This window comes from Strix uralensis, chromosome 1, assembly GCF_047716275.1.
Source record: "Strix uralensis isolate ZFMK-TIS-50842 chromosome 1, bStrUra1, whole genome shotgun sequence".
Taxonomy (NCBI): domain Eukaryota; kingdom Metazoa; phylum Chordata; class Aves; order Strigiformes; family Strigidae; genus Strix; species Strix uralensis.
In genome coordinates this window covers 40,190,435-40,205,561 of record NC_133972.1, presented here as the reverse complement: position 1 = coordinate 40,205,561, position 15,127 = coordinate 40,190,435, and the positions used below count along the sequence as shown (strand labels likewise).

Below are 15,127 nucleotides of genomic sequence, written 5' to 3'. Positions count from 1 at the left end.
GTACACAGCGATGGGGACGGGAGGACATGAAGGCTGGCACTGGCACTGGCCCTGCCTCACTCCCTGCAAGAGGGTCTGGCCCTACCACGCTACTGGTAAAAACTCATCAGTGCTCATTTTCAAAGTTATCTGCATGGAAAGTCTGCATAAAATCAAATCCTAGCATTTAACACTTATGCATCTTTAACCCCAAACTACCACACCTTCAGATTACTTAAAAGTGATTCCAATTTTTCATGGCAGTCAGCCAGCACAGTAGGGGTTTTTTGTTACTGTTTTAAATACTCAAAAAGAACTATTTTACCAGACCACAGAATTCCTGGTTCAATGACATTTCAGACATTGGAGAAAAAAAAAAAGAAAAAAAAAAATTTACTTAAATCAAGAATCACTATTAACATCCATTCACCTTGTGTAAGATCATCTTCCCTTTTAGGAAACTTTCATCACAAACCTAAACTATAAAATACAATCGTTTCATGGTCTGCTGATACATAATTTTGCATCTGTGGTACCACAGTTCCTTCTCACTGTATATCTAAGACATTAGCCTTCTCTCACACTGTGTTGTAAACTCATTTAAACCATTTAAGCTGAAATACCACTGAACGTATATTATAGGTGAATACATTCGAATAGCTGCAGATCATTATGCCAAGAAGCGGCATCCTCGGAGCACGAATGGTTCTGGGTACATCCCAAGAGAGATCCAGCTTGCCGTCTCTGAACTTTGTCATCTTGTTCTCAATGTACACTAACTAGAATTATCACAGCAAAGCTGCATAGAATTATCTGTTTGAAAATACTTTAATTTACACAGTTCTTGTCTAAAGACAAGCAAATAATTCATATGATCTTAATTAAAAGTTAACATCTGCCATGATCTGGTTACCCAACAAGATTTGAGAGGTAAATACTGGTTAAATAATCATTTATCAAAACAGTGACTATCACACCATTAAATACATTAAATGATAAAATATTACTTTAACGCCATTCAGAACACTTTCTAAGTTTAGGAAGAATACGTTCCCCTTTATATAGGTGCAATTGCTACTAGTTTTAACATAATTTGTTTGAAATAAAAATACATATTTAATTATAATTACTCACAATTATTTTGAATATGCACTACAGTACTCTTCATGGACCAGATCTCCACTCCTTATTCAAGGTATATTTCTAATGACTTAACTGAGAGTTTTTTTCCTGGGTAAAGAGTTCAGAATCAGGCTCATTATACTGAAAAATTATTTGCTCTCGGTTTTGAAATAAATGTTTAAAGTCCTACTGTCTTAATTGCAGCAAATACCCCTTAAGAACAAATGACCTTGGGAAACCAAACACAGATTTGAGAAGAAGTGTAAGATAAATACAAAGATAAAGATAAAAGTGTAATTAGCATTACTCTGAAAAAAAGCATAGCTATTTAACAAAAAATTGAACAACAAAGCAACAATAGCTATGCTTTTAGAAGAAACCAGTACCTCTAAGGACATGATAGCTCCTCAAAGTTTGAAGTTGTATAAAACATGTATTTTACCAAACCAAATTTTCCCAGTATTTTTGATGCATTAAATTTCTCTTTTCTCCAGAGAAACTATATGACTTTTACCAGAAATTAACTCAGGAACAATATGAGCCCAAACGCTAACCCTCTGCAATTTCTGACATTCATGCAATTCACTGCATGTGAACATTAGACATTTTCCTTATAAAAATGCCAAATATTTGATTGTCACAGAAGAATCCAATTATGAAATCGAGGTTTCCTACTTAAAAATCAGTTCCTAAGGATTTCTTACATTTCCAATTGTTTTTGAAGGGTTTGTGAGTATATTCAGAGTTAAGGTAATTTGTATCAATTGTATCAAGTAATTTCTTGTTTACAGAAGACACATCCCACATTCTTAAGTCAAATGCAGCAAGGAGGCTAGTATGACTATTTTTTTTATATACACACACATGCATTTTTTATATATACATATATATATGTTAATCTGTGACTCCACGATACCTGAAAAAGGCTAAAAGAAAACAAAAACCCTCCTGTTGGAATCAAAAGGCTACATTTAGTGATTGTAGAACTGGGACAGCAATTTTACATAACTTTCTAGAGTGTACTCTATGCACCAGACTGCTTCACCAATGCTTTATTCTGGTTTTATCAGTTTAACTTGACTTACTCCAGAACAAATCTGTTGTAGCAATACATGTATATAGCAGTAAATGAGGTCCTTTTTTTTTTTTTTCCAGTCAAAGTGTAAAATAAAATACATCTGGCTGAACTGTCACGGAAAACTGGTATATTACTTTAGAGATACTGTCGTTACCCCGATTTGGTCTAGAGTAAACAAGAAAAATCTACTTCATTCATGGATCCCCCAAATGTATGAAGGCATATATAATAAAGATAAAAGCACATCATTTTATCAGTACTCTTGAAATAGGTGGATACTACACTGTCAAAATGTATTTTAAATACAATATTGACATAGCCTTAAAAGCCTCTGTAGGAAAAGGAGTACAACAAGTTAAGAAGTGTTTAAAACCCTGCCAAATATAAACAAAACAAATAACAACATCCAAAATGTTCAACTCAGGAACATGCATTTCCTACTGGAGTCTAATTTTAGTAGCATCAGTACCTTAGAAACAAGCCCACAAGCCTATACAAAGAAATTAAAAGGAACTGCTAACTGTTGGAAATGAGAACTTAAATTATTCCTTTGTTTAATCTGATACTACTTTTAAGCTACCAGAACTGAAACTCACACATGATCATACTGCAAAAATGCAAGCAACCATCATCAGACTAATACACAGACTTCTTCCACCAGCATCCTGCTGTGAGAGGGCAAATAATTGGGATACATCATTCCGTTACTTAAAGGGAAGAGGACTTTTGTACCTTGAGTTTGGATAATAAGCAGACTTTGTAGCAAATTAAACAGGTAAAGACAGTTCAACCTGAATGTCAGAAAGGAAAATATAACTTGCAGTGTTGCAACTGTCTGCATTTATACACGTATGCCATTCATTTCCTCTTTTCTTTTATTCACAAATACTGCAATTCAGCAAGGCTGCCATAAAATCTTCATTGGTCTTCTGTTAACGTACTCAACACAAGACACAATGCATAAATCACCAAAACTTTTTTTTTTTACTTTGCCATTCAGAGGAAAATTGAAAAAGATATCTGAAATGATCATCTAACTGAATGAGAATATTTCCCTGAGCTACTTAATTATGGGGGTTTGAGAAAGCAAGTATATTCCAAAAGACTAATAAAAGGTTTTGAAGGATATTAAGCACGTGGCTTTTACTGCTAATAGCAGAAGCAGCTACATTAGTTCATTCCACATTCAGAGCCATCAAGTCTCAGACTCCTGAAGCAGACAACATCTGCAGCATAAACTATCCAGCTCAGCCTAGATTATTACCAAAAGTTTTCTTTTTCTTCTGATTATAGCTATAATGTCTCAAGAGGATTTGGGAAGTGTACAGAAATGTTAATGATGATCTTGAGGATGTTATCAGTTTAGATTTTACAGTTTCACTACCTACTGAGTTAAAATCAGTTTGCCAAAAGCAAACATTCGCAGCACAAAAATACTTAATACTTGTTTGTAGTTTTTAGAGCTTTAAAAAGCCTTTGAAAAGCTGAACTGACAGCTCATTTTGCAAAGGGAAAGCAATTTGTGGAGGAAAAAAAAAAAGTTTAAAACTAGGGCCTCTTAGCTTGCTTTCATTGCAAGTAAACAAAAATTAAAAGTCCCCATTAACAAGCATCCAGGACAAAAGGAGTTAATATTTAATTAAAACCAGCTCTATCCACTGTAACAATGACCTGGAGCCAAACAAGGCAGAAGATGTATGAGTCATTCTTTCTGCCAGTGAATGAGACAGCTGATCTCCGAAGCAATTCCTCAAGACAAGCAGTCAGAACTGGAGTTCTGCCTCCATTCACAAAAACACAGTCCAGCATGAACCATGTGGCCCCAACCACAAGCTTTTCATGTCACACCCTTCCAGAAAGCTACAGCAAAGTAAACTTGAACTTTAGGCATAAACACACTGATTTCACTGCTTTGTCTCAAGATGCAGCACAGACCTGCTGAGGAACATTATTTAATAAATGAAAAGTTAAGCGAACTATAAAGGGCTTAAATTTAACTCTTCCTTTTCCCAATCACAAACTGCTTCCAAAAGTTCAGCTGCACTCCAAGGAAAGTTGTTCCTGTTAAAAAACGGAAACTTCCCAGAAAAACAAGAAGCTGCAAACCTCCTCACTTCACTTAAAACTTTATTTTGGGTAGCAGAACACTTCCTGCGGTACTGTGTTCTCTGACCTCACGCTTCACTTTTAGAGCTAAGAGCACTTCATTTTAAAGCATCAATCATTTATTCAAAGTGGCAAAAGAAACTGATATTGACAGGAAATTATGTATGAACAGTAATATTTTGGTTTCAGCTAAAATAAGACTTCAGGCCTCAACAGTAATGAGTCTATTGAGTTTTCTTTAATTCATTGTCACTTCTGAATATCTGAAAGATTGTATAAATTGTAAGTATTCCTGAAAGAGCTGGGGCGGGGAGGGGGGAGGTTGGTTGTTGGTTGTTTTTCTTTGACGGGAACAACTGTTTCTAACAAAGGAGCATTCAGAAGGCAAAACAGTGACAAATTTCAAGATGGTAAAAAATATTATTTCCCATAAGCACTGGATTTGCTGTCAAAATAACACCAAACCCTTTTTACATAACGTGAGAAGCTCTGACTAATAAACTTAAATACAGTTCAAAACTAGCTCCAGATCTCAAAATTCTTCCTTATGTGAATAATCCCTAGGAATATGAAGATGGGTTTGCAGAATCTGCTCTTCATTTGCTGCTATACTAAAAATGAGAAAAAAGCTTAAAAGGAACACTCGCATTTAACATTTTGCTACATCCCTCATGGTTTGCAAACCCCGCTACGCGTTCGAAAACTATTATTTTGAGTAAAAGGCATTTACTTTTCCAGCAAACAAGAAAAATGTTAAAAAGTTTATTAGTACACAGACTTTCAGACTTACAGATTTCCAGCATGTTGATTTCTTTTTAAAAGAACACCCCTTCCCTCCTCCCCCCCCCATTTTTCCTAATCCAACTTTTCTTCTTTTTTGTGCACAGATATTTAAGATCAAGAGTTATCAGGTTTTGAAAGCCAAATCTGTCAGATCACTAGAATCAAAAAAAAAAAAAAAGCTACTCTCTGTATTACAAATTCACTGCTTTTTAGAGTGTCTGTCCCCATCAGACAGATTTCAGCCATGGAGGTATTAGATTATCATTTCTTGACTATTTTTGCTCCTATAAAAATGCAGATAGTTCTTGAATATGGCTACATAGCATCTGCCTTACACTGGGTAAATTTTACAACTTTTTTTGGCAGAAGAAAGGTAGTTAGCCAGCGTAATCTGGTACACATCTTCATTGATTTAAACAAAGCCATTCTAACTAGACTAAATTTGAAGATGTTGTACTTTCTTTTCTTGGAAATAATCCTTTGAGAACTAGAATCTAATTTTCATATCTCCTCATTTAAGAAATAAACTAGAAGTCAACACTAGATATCACCTCGACGCTGGTGCATTCTTCACAACAGGACAGAGTGCAGAAACTTCTTTCCTAAAGTTCATTCCAAATTTGGGTATTAATTATTTAAGAGAAATAACTTACTTTCAGATACCAAGAACTGACTTCTAAATACTGGTAGCTTTTAGTAGCCATCCACTCAATTTAGCTAAACTGCAGTAGAAGCATGAACCCATTACCTGTAGCTATTGTTTCAAACCACTTATTGTTCACTTAATCTTTTTGTATTTTTTCAAGTCACCGAAAGAACACTATATTTTATTTTTCTGTTTATACCATCTGAGAAGTGTATTATCTATTACTCTAAGAAGCAGATCTAGTGCATAAATTCATTATTTGTCTTTGCTTGGGATGCCTTTTACGTATCTTTAACAAACTGTAACAGAAACTAGTATCTGAAAGACTAATTTTAAAGAAAAATCTGGTTTTCTGTTTATCTATTATTCTCCCAAAATCAAATGATTTCACCATGGAAAGGAGACACTCACTCACTAAGAATTTGTTCTCTCTCTTCATTTTATTTCAGAATAAAAAGTAACAGCTACCATGACGAGATAACATTAGATTAATATTTGAACCACTTTTATCAAGTCACTGAACAATTGCTATCCGCCAAAACCAATCTGATTCCAAATATACGGAATCAATAAAGTCATTTTATAATATTATCATGACAAAATGTTACCATCAAGTTATTTAAATATAAAACAAAAGATAATATCTGAATAATATTTGCCTTGGTTAGCAATAAGCAATTTTAACCCTTTCCTTTCAAGTTTGAAGGTTAAAACAACTATTAAAGGCTTCCCGCTTTCAATTTCTGGCATCAGGAAACAGTTATAATCTATCTTCTGTCCCGCGTAACAACTGACATGAGGAAACCTTATTCAGACTAAGTTTTACATCAAAATAATTTAGATTCTTTCTTACATATTTAATACTACACAGAGTAAGAAGCAAAACTCATTTCCACAACAATCTAGTATGCAGCTAGTGGAATACATTTTTAAGTTTTCTGTAAGTGGTATTCAGCTTGTTAATTATGGAGTAATAAAATATTAAAGAGGTTACTGAATTGTTTACATTTTGGATTAGTGCTTTAATACATGTGAATGCTCCACCATTTTCAATAGGAAAAGAATACCTTTCTTACTTGTTTACCACCAACTTGTCACAGGTAACACTAACTGTAAAAATCTCCAGGCTAAAATATGTGATGTAGTAAGGACAGCTTCAGGAAAAACAAGAAAAAAATCCACAAGCATTTTTTTTGGTGTGTCATAAAATGCAATTCACTTTCTTCTCCTAACTAATAAGTAGATTTTTGACCTGGTTACTCCCCAGTGGGGATCTGAACTCGTGGGAGAAACCTGGTCAGCTGCCACTGCTTTTCTTAAAAAGGGTCAAGATGTTTTAAAATTTCATGGTCATTTCCCTGGCTCCAGAGCATTATGAAAAGAAATATGTAAACATTACTGATGCTGCCAAATTGGCAGACTTCTAGCCTATGAAGGTCCAGAAGAACATAAATGGACACATCTAGCAATGGGTAAACAAGTCTGATTTCAAAATCTGTTTCCTGGCTAAGCTCATCCATGTAGACATTTGAGCAGAGCTACAATATCCTCAAACACTAGCATATTATAAAGACTACCAAAAGTTGATTTGGGTGCATTTGTTTAATAAAAATTTAGGATCAAGTTAAGAGCTCAATATTTGATTTGCTCATCTTGACTTTTTATTTCAGTTTTAGTTAGCCTTCAGAAAACCTGTGCAAAGTTTGTGTTTTGTAGAACAGCTAAAACCATGGCATGGCCTGAAACACATAGATTTCTTAAAGTATTTCTAGAACACTGCAAAATCTGTAATATTTAGTTGTAATATGCTGTGGGAAAAACATAATTATAACATTACTTAGCTTTATTATCCTCTGCTAGATGAAAAGGCAGTTTGTTGTTTTTTTTTTTTTTTTTTTTTTAAATACTTACCAGATAATGCTATCTGCTTTTACAAAGGTTCCTCAACCTAGCTGACACAGGACTAGACACCTTTCTCTCTCAAAACCCATCTAAATTTATTCAGTGAAATAGACTCAGCTATAGAAAAAAAGGCTCTCAAACAATTCATTCTAGTCTAAAATAAGCAGTGCCTCCAGAATAAAAATTGCCATTACAGTAACTTATGTACCTACAGAAATGGTTAAATCAGTTTTAAATTCTGTATTATTTTTCAAACTTACATTATTATCTGCACATGCAATATGAATCTGCCTGTATTCTTCTGACTTATGATCAAAGAAATGTAATCATTTTCAGAAACAAAATCATCCATGCCAGTGAAAAATCAAACTAAAATTTCTCCTCTCCATCAAGAAACAGTATCTTTTGAGTAGTATTTTAACATACTTCTGGCTTGTTACAATGAATGAGATGATACAAAATAAAGAGAACCTTTGGAAAATTACCACAGGGAGACAGTTACAGTTTTATCTGATCATTACACTACAAAAATGATCTTAGTACAGGACATCCTGTTTTCAATGATTAGGAAAGAATCATATTAATTCATAAAAATGTATCCTCTGTTCCATTAATTTAAAGAGGGCTTTTTGATTATATACAGAATAACCACATGCTAAAAATAATGCTAGGAGAATAAAAATGTCAGCATTTAAATAAACAATACCCTACAACTTACTTATAGGTTAAGAACTTGACTAACTACATATAAAGCTGTTAAAACAGAATCAGTATGTAGTCAAGTAGTCATCAGCAATATTTCCCTTTCTGTGAAAACCAACAGCAAGCATTTAACCCCAACATCCCTCCTTTCCAAAAAAACAGAACATCTATTCTATAAACAGCTGTGCAGAGTCCAGTACATGATAAAAATTAAATGTATGCGAATACTCACATTCATTTAAATCAGGATAAATTTGGAGAGATTATGTTAACTTGCATCAAAATCATGTTTATTTCAGATGCAGGAGTTTACATAAAAATTTCAGCCAGAAATATTATGAACAATGCATAAAAATGTTTATGCTTCAAATAAACAGTACTGCAAATATCAAAGGAAAAAAATCAGAAAATATTGCTGAAGAGAACAAATACTTCAACAAGCAGCAAGCTACCTCGCATTTTGTTAAAGTTCTCTTAATGCAGCAGCTCATTTTTTGTTATTGTTAAATGAATCTCTCAACAGCTACTCTAAATTCAGATTTCTACGTTATTGTTCTTAAACCTTTTCCCTTCAGTAGAAGGTGCTCTGCAAGATTATTTGAAATACTTAAAAGCACAAGCAGGTGTAAAACAGACTGATGTCAGTTTTCTAATCACCCAGTACACAATCTCACAACTACAAATATGAAGACAAAAAACCCATGCAAAATATTTAAAGGTTTCTGGAAAAAAAAAAAAAAAAAAAAAAGGAAAGAAATAGTACTTTTTAAGTATTCCATACACACCTAATGTTCTGTGTTGTGAACAAGGTGGAAAGAAGACACTTGCACTTAAATCTTGAAGCATCCCGTCCCGATGAACCCAGAGAAACTAATTTCTGCCATCAGAAAAGTACTCCACCAGAACACCAAATAATTATATGTGCTGCTCTAAAGGAAACAGCAAGCCCAGTTCTGGCTGTATGTAGTCTCTCGAGGTACAATAATATAAACCTGATCAATTGCAATTAAAATCTGAACAGAGGCTTAGAACTTGAAGTCTTGGTGCATTAGTTCTTGCCAAAAGCAGATGTGATTGTGAGCTGGAAGCAATTTCTCCTGGTAATTTGTGATGACACTGGGTAGAGCAGCCCCAGAGTCCCCAAAGACAAACTCATCAGAGGCTCTAATGTATGCATGACACATGAGGTGGCTCTTTTAGAGCTCAATTAATTGGGCTGAACATTAAGACAGCAAGTTCAGGACTTTTTTTTTTTTTTTCTTCCTCCCCTCCAGAGTTGTTTTTCCTCTTTTTACAAGCAGTTTTTTCCCTTACCTTCTGCAAGCCATGTCTCCTGTAATTGGCTCAGATCTTGAAAGAGTTCTGCAAAAAGATGAAGACATGGATAAAAGACTCACACTTCATAAGATTAAAATATGTTTGAAAATGTATTTTTCCTGAAAAACAACATATATTAATTCTATTTTGGCAGTCAAACATGCAGACAAAATAGGTATTTTCAGGTTGAAGTTTCCACACCTATTAATAAAAAAAGAAGTACTTACTGTATTATTTTACCAACTCTTGATATAATAACCAGAATCTTAACCAAGCTCTGTAGTGTAAAAGGCTCATTCAGCAATACATAGAAAAGTTAAAAATTATAATCTTTCTTACAGGTGAACTATTTCTCCTTATACAATTCAGGCCTCCTCCTGCAATACCTGCCCCAGATAAAGTGCTCTCAGACTTCAACGGGAGTTCTGCCTGAGCAACGACCGAGTACTTTTATTAGTAGGGTCGTAACTATCATATAAAAATTCTGAAGCAAAGACCTGAGCTGCTGCAATAGCAAACAGAAACAGGAAATCTTCTGTACTACCCCTTATGTTTTATTTTGTATGACAAGAGAATCACCACTATTTCCTCTATGCTGTACTCACTGTACTTCTTTAAAGTGAAACCACTTTCTCCATGGACTGAGGTTTGCAGCAGCTTATCTTTTTTTGCAATTCACTTACATCAATTGCACATAATGGGTGTAAACCAGAGCAGCATTCAGCTTACTTGCAAAGCTCAGAAACTCAGTTACGAAAATTCTGTTTACTAAGTAGGATATTTGAGCTGACAAATGGCTTATTTTTAATTTACTGTATTTTGAGAGAGACTTCCTCTTTTATGAATGCTGACAGATAACTATTTACATACACTTAAATGACAGAGGCTATTCATTTATCCTGTGGACTGATACCTCATGTTCATGTTGGGAAATCATTTAACTGAAAATCAGAAAGTTGTTTTCTTTTCAATCTACCCTACAATAAACTTGTCCAAACAAGTAAGCAGGGATTTTGAAAAGCAATGTGTCCTCACCCTGGTAAGATTATATAGGGGTAAGTTGTAGGCCCCTATATACCTTCCTATATGTCTTACGTGCTTAGAGGGGTGTAGGGTACTTACAGGGGTGTAGGCATAGCATCTCTATTGACCTTGTAACCTAAAGCAGTGTTAACAGCTATTGCTAGACTACAGTTCTCAAGCTACAGTCATGTGAGTGGCCACTGATGGGACTAAGTTACAAATCTTTGGCCTTCCAAAACTTAGTCCACTCTAGACTTCCTTAACCGAATTTCCCAGGATTTTTAACCCTACCAGCAACAGGAACAGTCTACCAGACATCAGGAGTCGGACTACTAGCTCTGCAGTAAAGCTAGAGTGAAAACCAACAGTCTCCACACCAGCTTTTTCGCTCCTGCTACCATCAGTGAACACACACACACCAGTGAAAAGGATGTTAAAACATGGGAGGAATGAGGAAAGCCCTGAATCTCAAGAGGCCTGAAGGTGAAAAAGTCAGGTGCCATGACTTGTGTCAGATGCTGCAAAGGCTTGGCCTCAGTGCATAACATCCGTGTGCCACATGTGCAGCAGTACCTAAAATGCAACAGGGTAAGTCAAGGAAAGAATATCAACTTTATCAGTTTATTATCTTTGCCAGTTTGTTTTGCAGTAGTAAATGCATTTTTCTTGTCTTGTTTATTCAGATTGATCTAGATATATTTATCTCCAAAATAAATAAATAAAGAGCTCTCAAAAAGCTTCTCTGCATTAGTAAGCAAGGGGGACACACACACACACAACAAGCCCTCACCTTCTGAATCATGAGCCAGGTCTCTGTTAATGAATTTTCTTTTCCTGACATTTGTCGGTCTCTCATTACAGTTTCGCCCACGCGGATTCTATAAACAGGAAAGATCAGTTACTTTAGAAATCTGAAGGGTTTTTTTTTTTTTTTTTTCATTTAATCAAGAATACTCAATGCCAGCATGGATTCTTTACATTTCAAACAGGGAAATGATCGTCCTGCAGCTTCCAATTTGCAGAAGATATTGCTGAGCACCTAAGATCCTCAAAAGATTCTTGTGTCTAAATGCAACACATTTCTATCTATGTAGACATCTCTTTGTACAGATACATATTATAATGTGTTCACGCAGCAACACAATACCAACCATGTATTTTTAGCATCTAAAGTACACAAACCTACACAATAGCACATAAATCCTCTCTGCATAAGCTGCGTAGAAGAACCCAGATATGAGATTATAATAGATTGCTTTGTTTCCCTGTGTTACTTATAACATTGTTTAAAAAGTCCTGAAAGCAAAAAAAAAAAAAAAAAAATATGTTAACGTTTGCCTCAACTTCATTCTTCTGAGCGTTGCAGGCAAACGCAGCCAGAAACTTTGAATGCAGCTGCTGCTGCTCTTGCCTCTCTCATCCGCTAATCATGTGCATGATTTTTTAATCATCCCAAAACTGTCTTTAAAAGAACATGATGCTTTACTGAAATAACTAAGAAGATAGGCTCATCTTGCAGGCAAAGCTCCCAGATGAAGAGTCGCCCCTACGGCGGTAACAAAGCAGATACTCAGTCTGCAAAACTCCCCCACAGAAATAAGTCGGAGTCAAGTTTATAAACACCAACTTTGAACTGATCACTCACATTGGTGACCATGTAAGGCACTTGCTGGTCATAAAATCCATCCATTGTGCAGCTCTTCCACAAGTCTTAGCTCAGTGTTTTATTTACTGGGCATTTGATCTGGAGATTTCCTCGGGATCTGGACTCCAATCAGCCTAGAGGGGAATACAAGATGGCTTTTAGATTTAAAAAAAAAAAAAAAAAAAAAAAAAATCATGAATGAACTGCTTGAATTTGCATAGCTAATTAACCTCAAAGAGTCCCATTCATAAAAACAACCCTCCCTTCTCTGCCTTCACCTGGGTTACACGCTTCTGCCAGGAAAACACGGAGCAAAAGCACTTCGCGGCCGCGGCGGAAAGCGAGGCGAGAGGCAGGGGTTTATTTACACTCCCCGCCGTATCCCCCGGGCGATCCGCGCAAGTGGCAGCCCCGACTCTCGCAAAACGTGTGCTCAACTCGTAATGGCGAACGGCGGGGCTCGTCGCGCACCTCACGGCGGCGGCGGCGGCAGCGTCCGCCAGCCGCGGCCACGCACAGACACACACACACACACACACACACACACACACACGTACACCCGCGCACCCCCCACGCACCCGGCCACCTTCTCCCCCAGGCTCCCTCTTGCAGCCCACCGCCACGCAATCCTGCGGGGCGGCCGACAAAGTTGCGGGGAAGACCCACCTGAAGGCCACGCGCGGCGATCGGCTGCAAAAAATTCCCTCCAAATTTAATAAAAACATTAATTATTCCCCGGCACTTCCCCCTTGGAAGCGGCGAGCGCCACTGACAGAGCTCAATCCTGTGGTTTTTCCTCTCCTCCTCCTCCAGGGGCCCCCGAGCCGCGCCGGCGGATCCCCGCCGCCCATTGGCTCCCCGCGCCCCCCGCCGGATCGCCGGATCGCCGCCCGCCCCGGACCCGGACCCGGACCCAGCCCCGGCCCCGCCGCCCCCCGCCCCGGCCCCGGCCCCGCCGCCCCCGGCCCCGGCCCCGCCGCCAGCGCGGAGGAGGTTGGGGGGGGGGGCGGGCGGGGGAGGGGGGGCGAGTCTCCTCTCTCCCCGCGGCTCCTCCGCCGGGGGTGGGAGGGCGGGGGGCGAGGGGGGTCGGAAATTGCAACTGGGATGCGCGGCGGTGCCGCCAGACGGATCCCGGGATCCTGGTGCGGGCACATCGTGTCCTCTACACCACCACCCCCCGGTGGCAAAGCAACCCCCTCCCCGCACATAATTTATTTTAAAAAATAAGAAAAGTTTAGTCTCCTTGACTCCGAGAAGCAAAAGTCAGCCGCCCCCCCGCGCACACACGCGCGCCTTTTCTGGTGGCAGCGCAGTCCCGCAAAACTTCGCGGGAGCCCAGGGGTGAGGAAGAGGTGAGCGCGGCCGAGGGGCTCACGCCGCACCGGCGGAGACTTTGCACCCCTCTGGCAGGATCTGGTGGCTCCCAGGGTTGTTGGGTTTGGGTTTTGGTTTTTGTTGGGTTTTTTTTCAGCTGAATCATAGAAAGCAATTGTTATGTCTACTAGGATGACATAATTTCTAGGTTTTGTGGACAGAATTTGGCAGCATTCAGGCACCGGATCTAGGGGGGTTTTTGGTGCAGTGGTGCCAGGACCTATCAAGCTCAGGATTTCTGAGGACTTCTCAAAGAAAATAAGCTTTTCTCTGTATAGAGTGGCTGTTGGAGGGCTGTGTCCAAAAACTTCCCCTTCTGAACTGCCAAAATGCACCAAAGCAGATTGTGTGGTTTCATAACAGCTATATTTGTCCTCTCTTTGAGCACTGAATTCCAGGTATCACAGGAATCAGGTGGTAAATTTAGGCATTCGTGACGCCGTCTTGCTGCGAGATACGAAGTTTCAGATTTTTATGATCTGATGTAGTTCAGCAATTAACAGGCAGAGCCCCAAGCTAGCAAGTCCAACTTTGCCCTCGGCGCTTTCTGAGGGCTTTCTTTATAGCTAAGGGTGTAAGGCAACTAAAGAAACCTGCTTTTGCATAAATAGCCTGCAGTGCTGTTAACAATACTCAGGTTACTTCTTCTGTACTACTTTGTTTTGAAAATTACAGTTGTTTTGCTACACTCTATTCTGGAGCACATTACTTTCTGCCACAACCTTTTTTTTTTTTTTTTCTCCCTTTCTCCTTCTTTCTGATCTAACTATTCATACTCACTTGCCACTTGTCCTGTCCAGCCAAGGAAGAGGGAAGCACCATGTTCCCACCACTTCTGTCCTTCCCGTACTGCCTTGTCAGGTAAGCTGTCCACCACCCGCAGCTTGTTTTCAGTGTTCTTGCTGCTTCTGTTTCCACACACACACGCCAGCACACCTGGAATTACAAGAAAGTAATGGTATTCTAAATGTTGTATAAACCTATAATCATTTTATTATGTTCTTGGCCAAGTCTCCGAGTTGCTGGTCCTGTAAGCCACTTTTGTGCTATAATAGGGGAATAAAACTCTACTAAATGGTCCAGTATAAGTGAAATTTCCTGGACAGTGAGGCCATCATTTTCTTTTTTATACCCATGCCCAGACTAGAGCAGCCTCTGAGACAGGGGTGATGGCCTTGTGGGAAGGCTGTGGCTAGACAGCTGTCCCTGGGGAGCATGCGGCCACTTTAACCCCTGGACCAGCAGAGCTGATGAAGCTACCATCTCCAGTTGTCCACCCCACCCTGCTGAGTGGATTTCTGAGCCACCCATCAACCAGCTCCCGAAGTGCTAGACTTTACCACGTACTCTTCTAAACCAAAATCAGTGATGAATTGTCTTTAAACAGTGCACTAAAAATTGTTGGTGTGCCAGTCAGACAAGCTAATTAAACCAGCCTCAACTGAAGTTT

The 15,127-nt window shown here is 38.4% G+C and overlaps 1 protein-coding gene across 4 annotated transcripts in view; it reads right to left on the bottom strand.

Moving 5' to 3' along the window:
* The window catches only part of ETV1 (ETS variant transcription factor 1), a 66,927-nt gene extending 53,803 nt beyond the window's left edge, over positions 1-13,124 (bottom strand). Inside the window, exons 1-4 of one of the 4 annotated variants that reach the window (XM_074863534.1) lie at positions 12,970-13,124; positions 12,304-12,437; positions 11,449-11,536; positions 9,633-9,680 (exon numbers count right to left, since the gene is read on the bottom strand). In XM_074863534.1, the coding sequence (XP_074719635.1) occupies positions 9,633-9,680; positions 11,449-11,536; positions 12,304-12,348 (181 nt within the window). In that variant the 5' untranslated portion in view covers positions 12,349-12,437; positions 12,970-13,124. Of the gene's footprint in view, positions 1-9,103; positions 9,478-9,632; positions 9,681-11,448; positions 11,537-12,303; positions 12,438-12,581; positions 12,714-12,969 lie in introns of those variants that run through there. The other 3 variants (XM_074863515.1, XM_074863524.1, XM_074863543.1) reach the window with 3 other exon arrangements.
* Between the last annotated feature and the right edge of the window lie 2,003 nt (positions 13,125-15,127).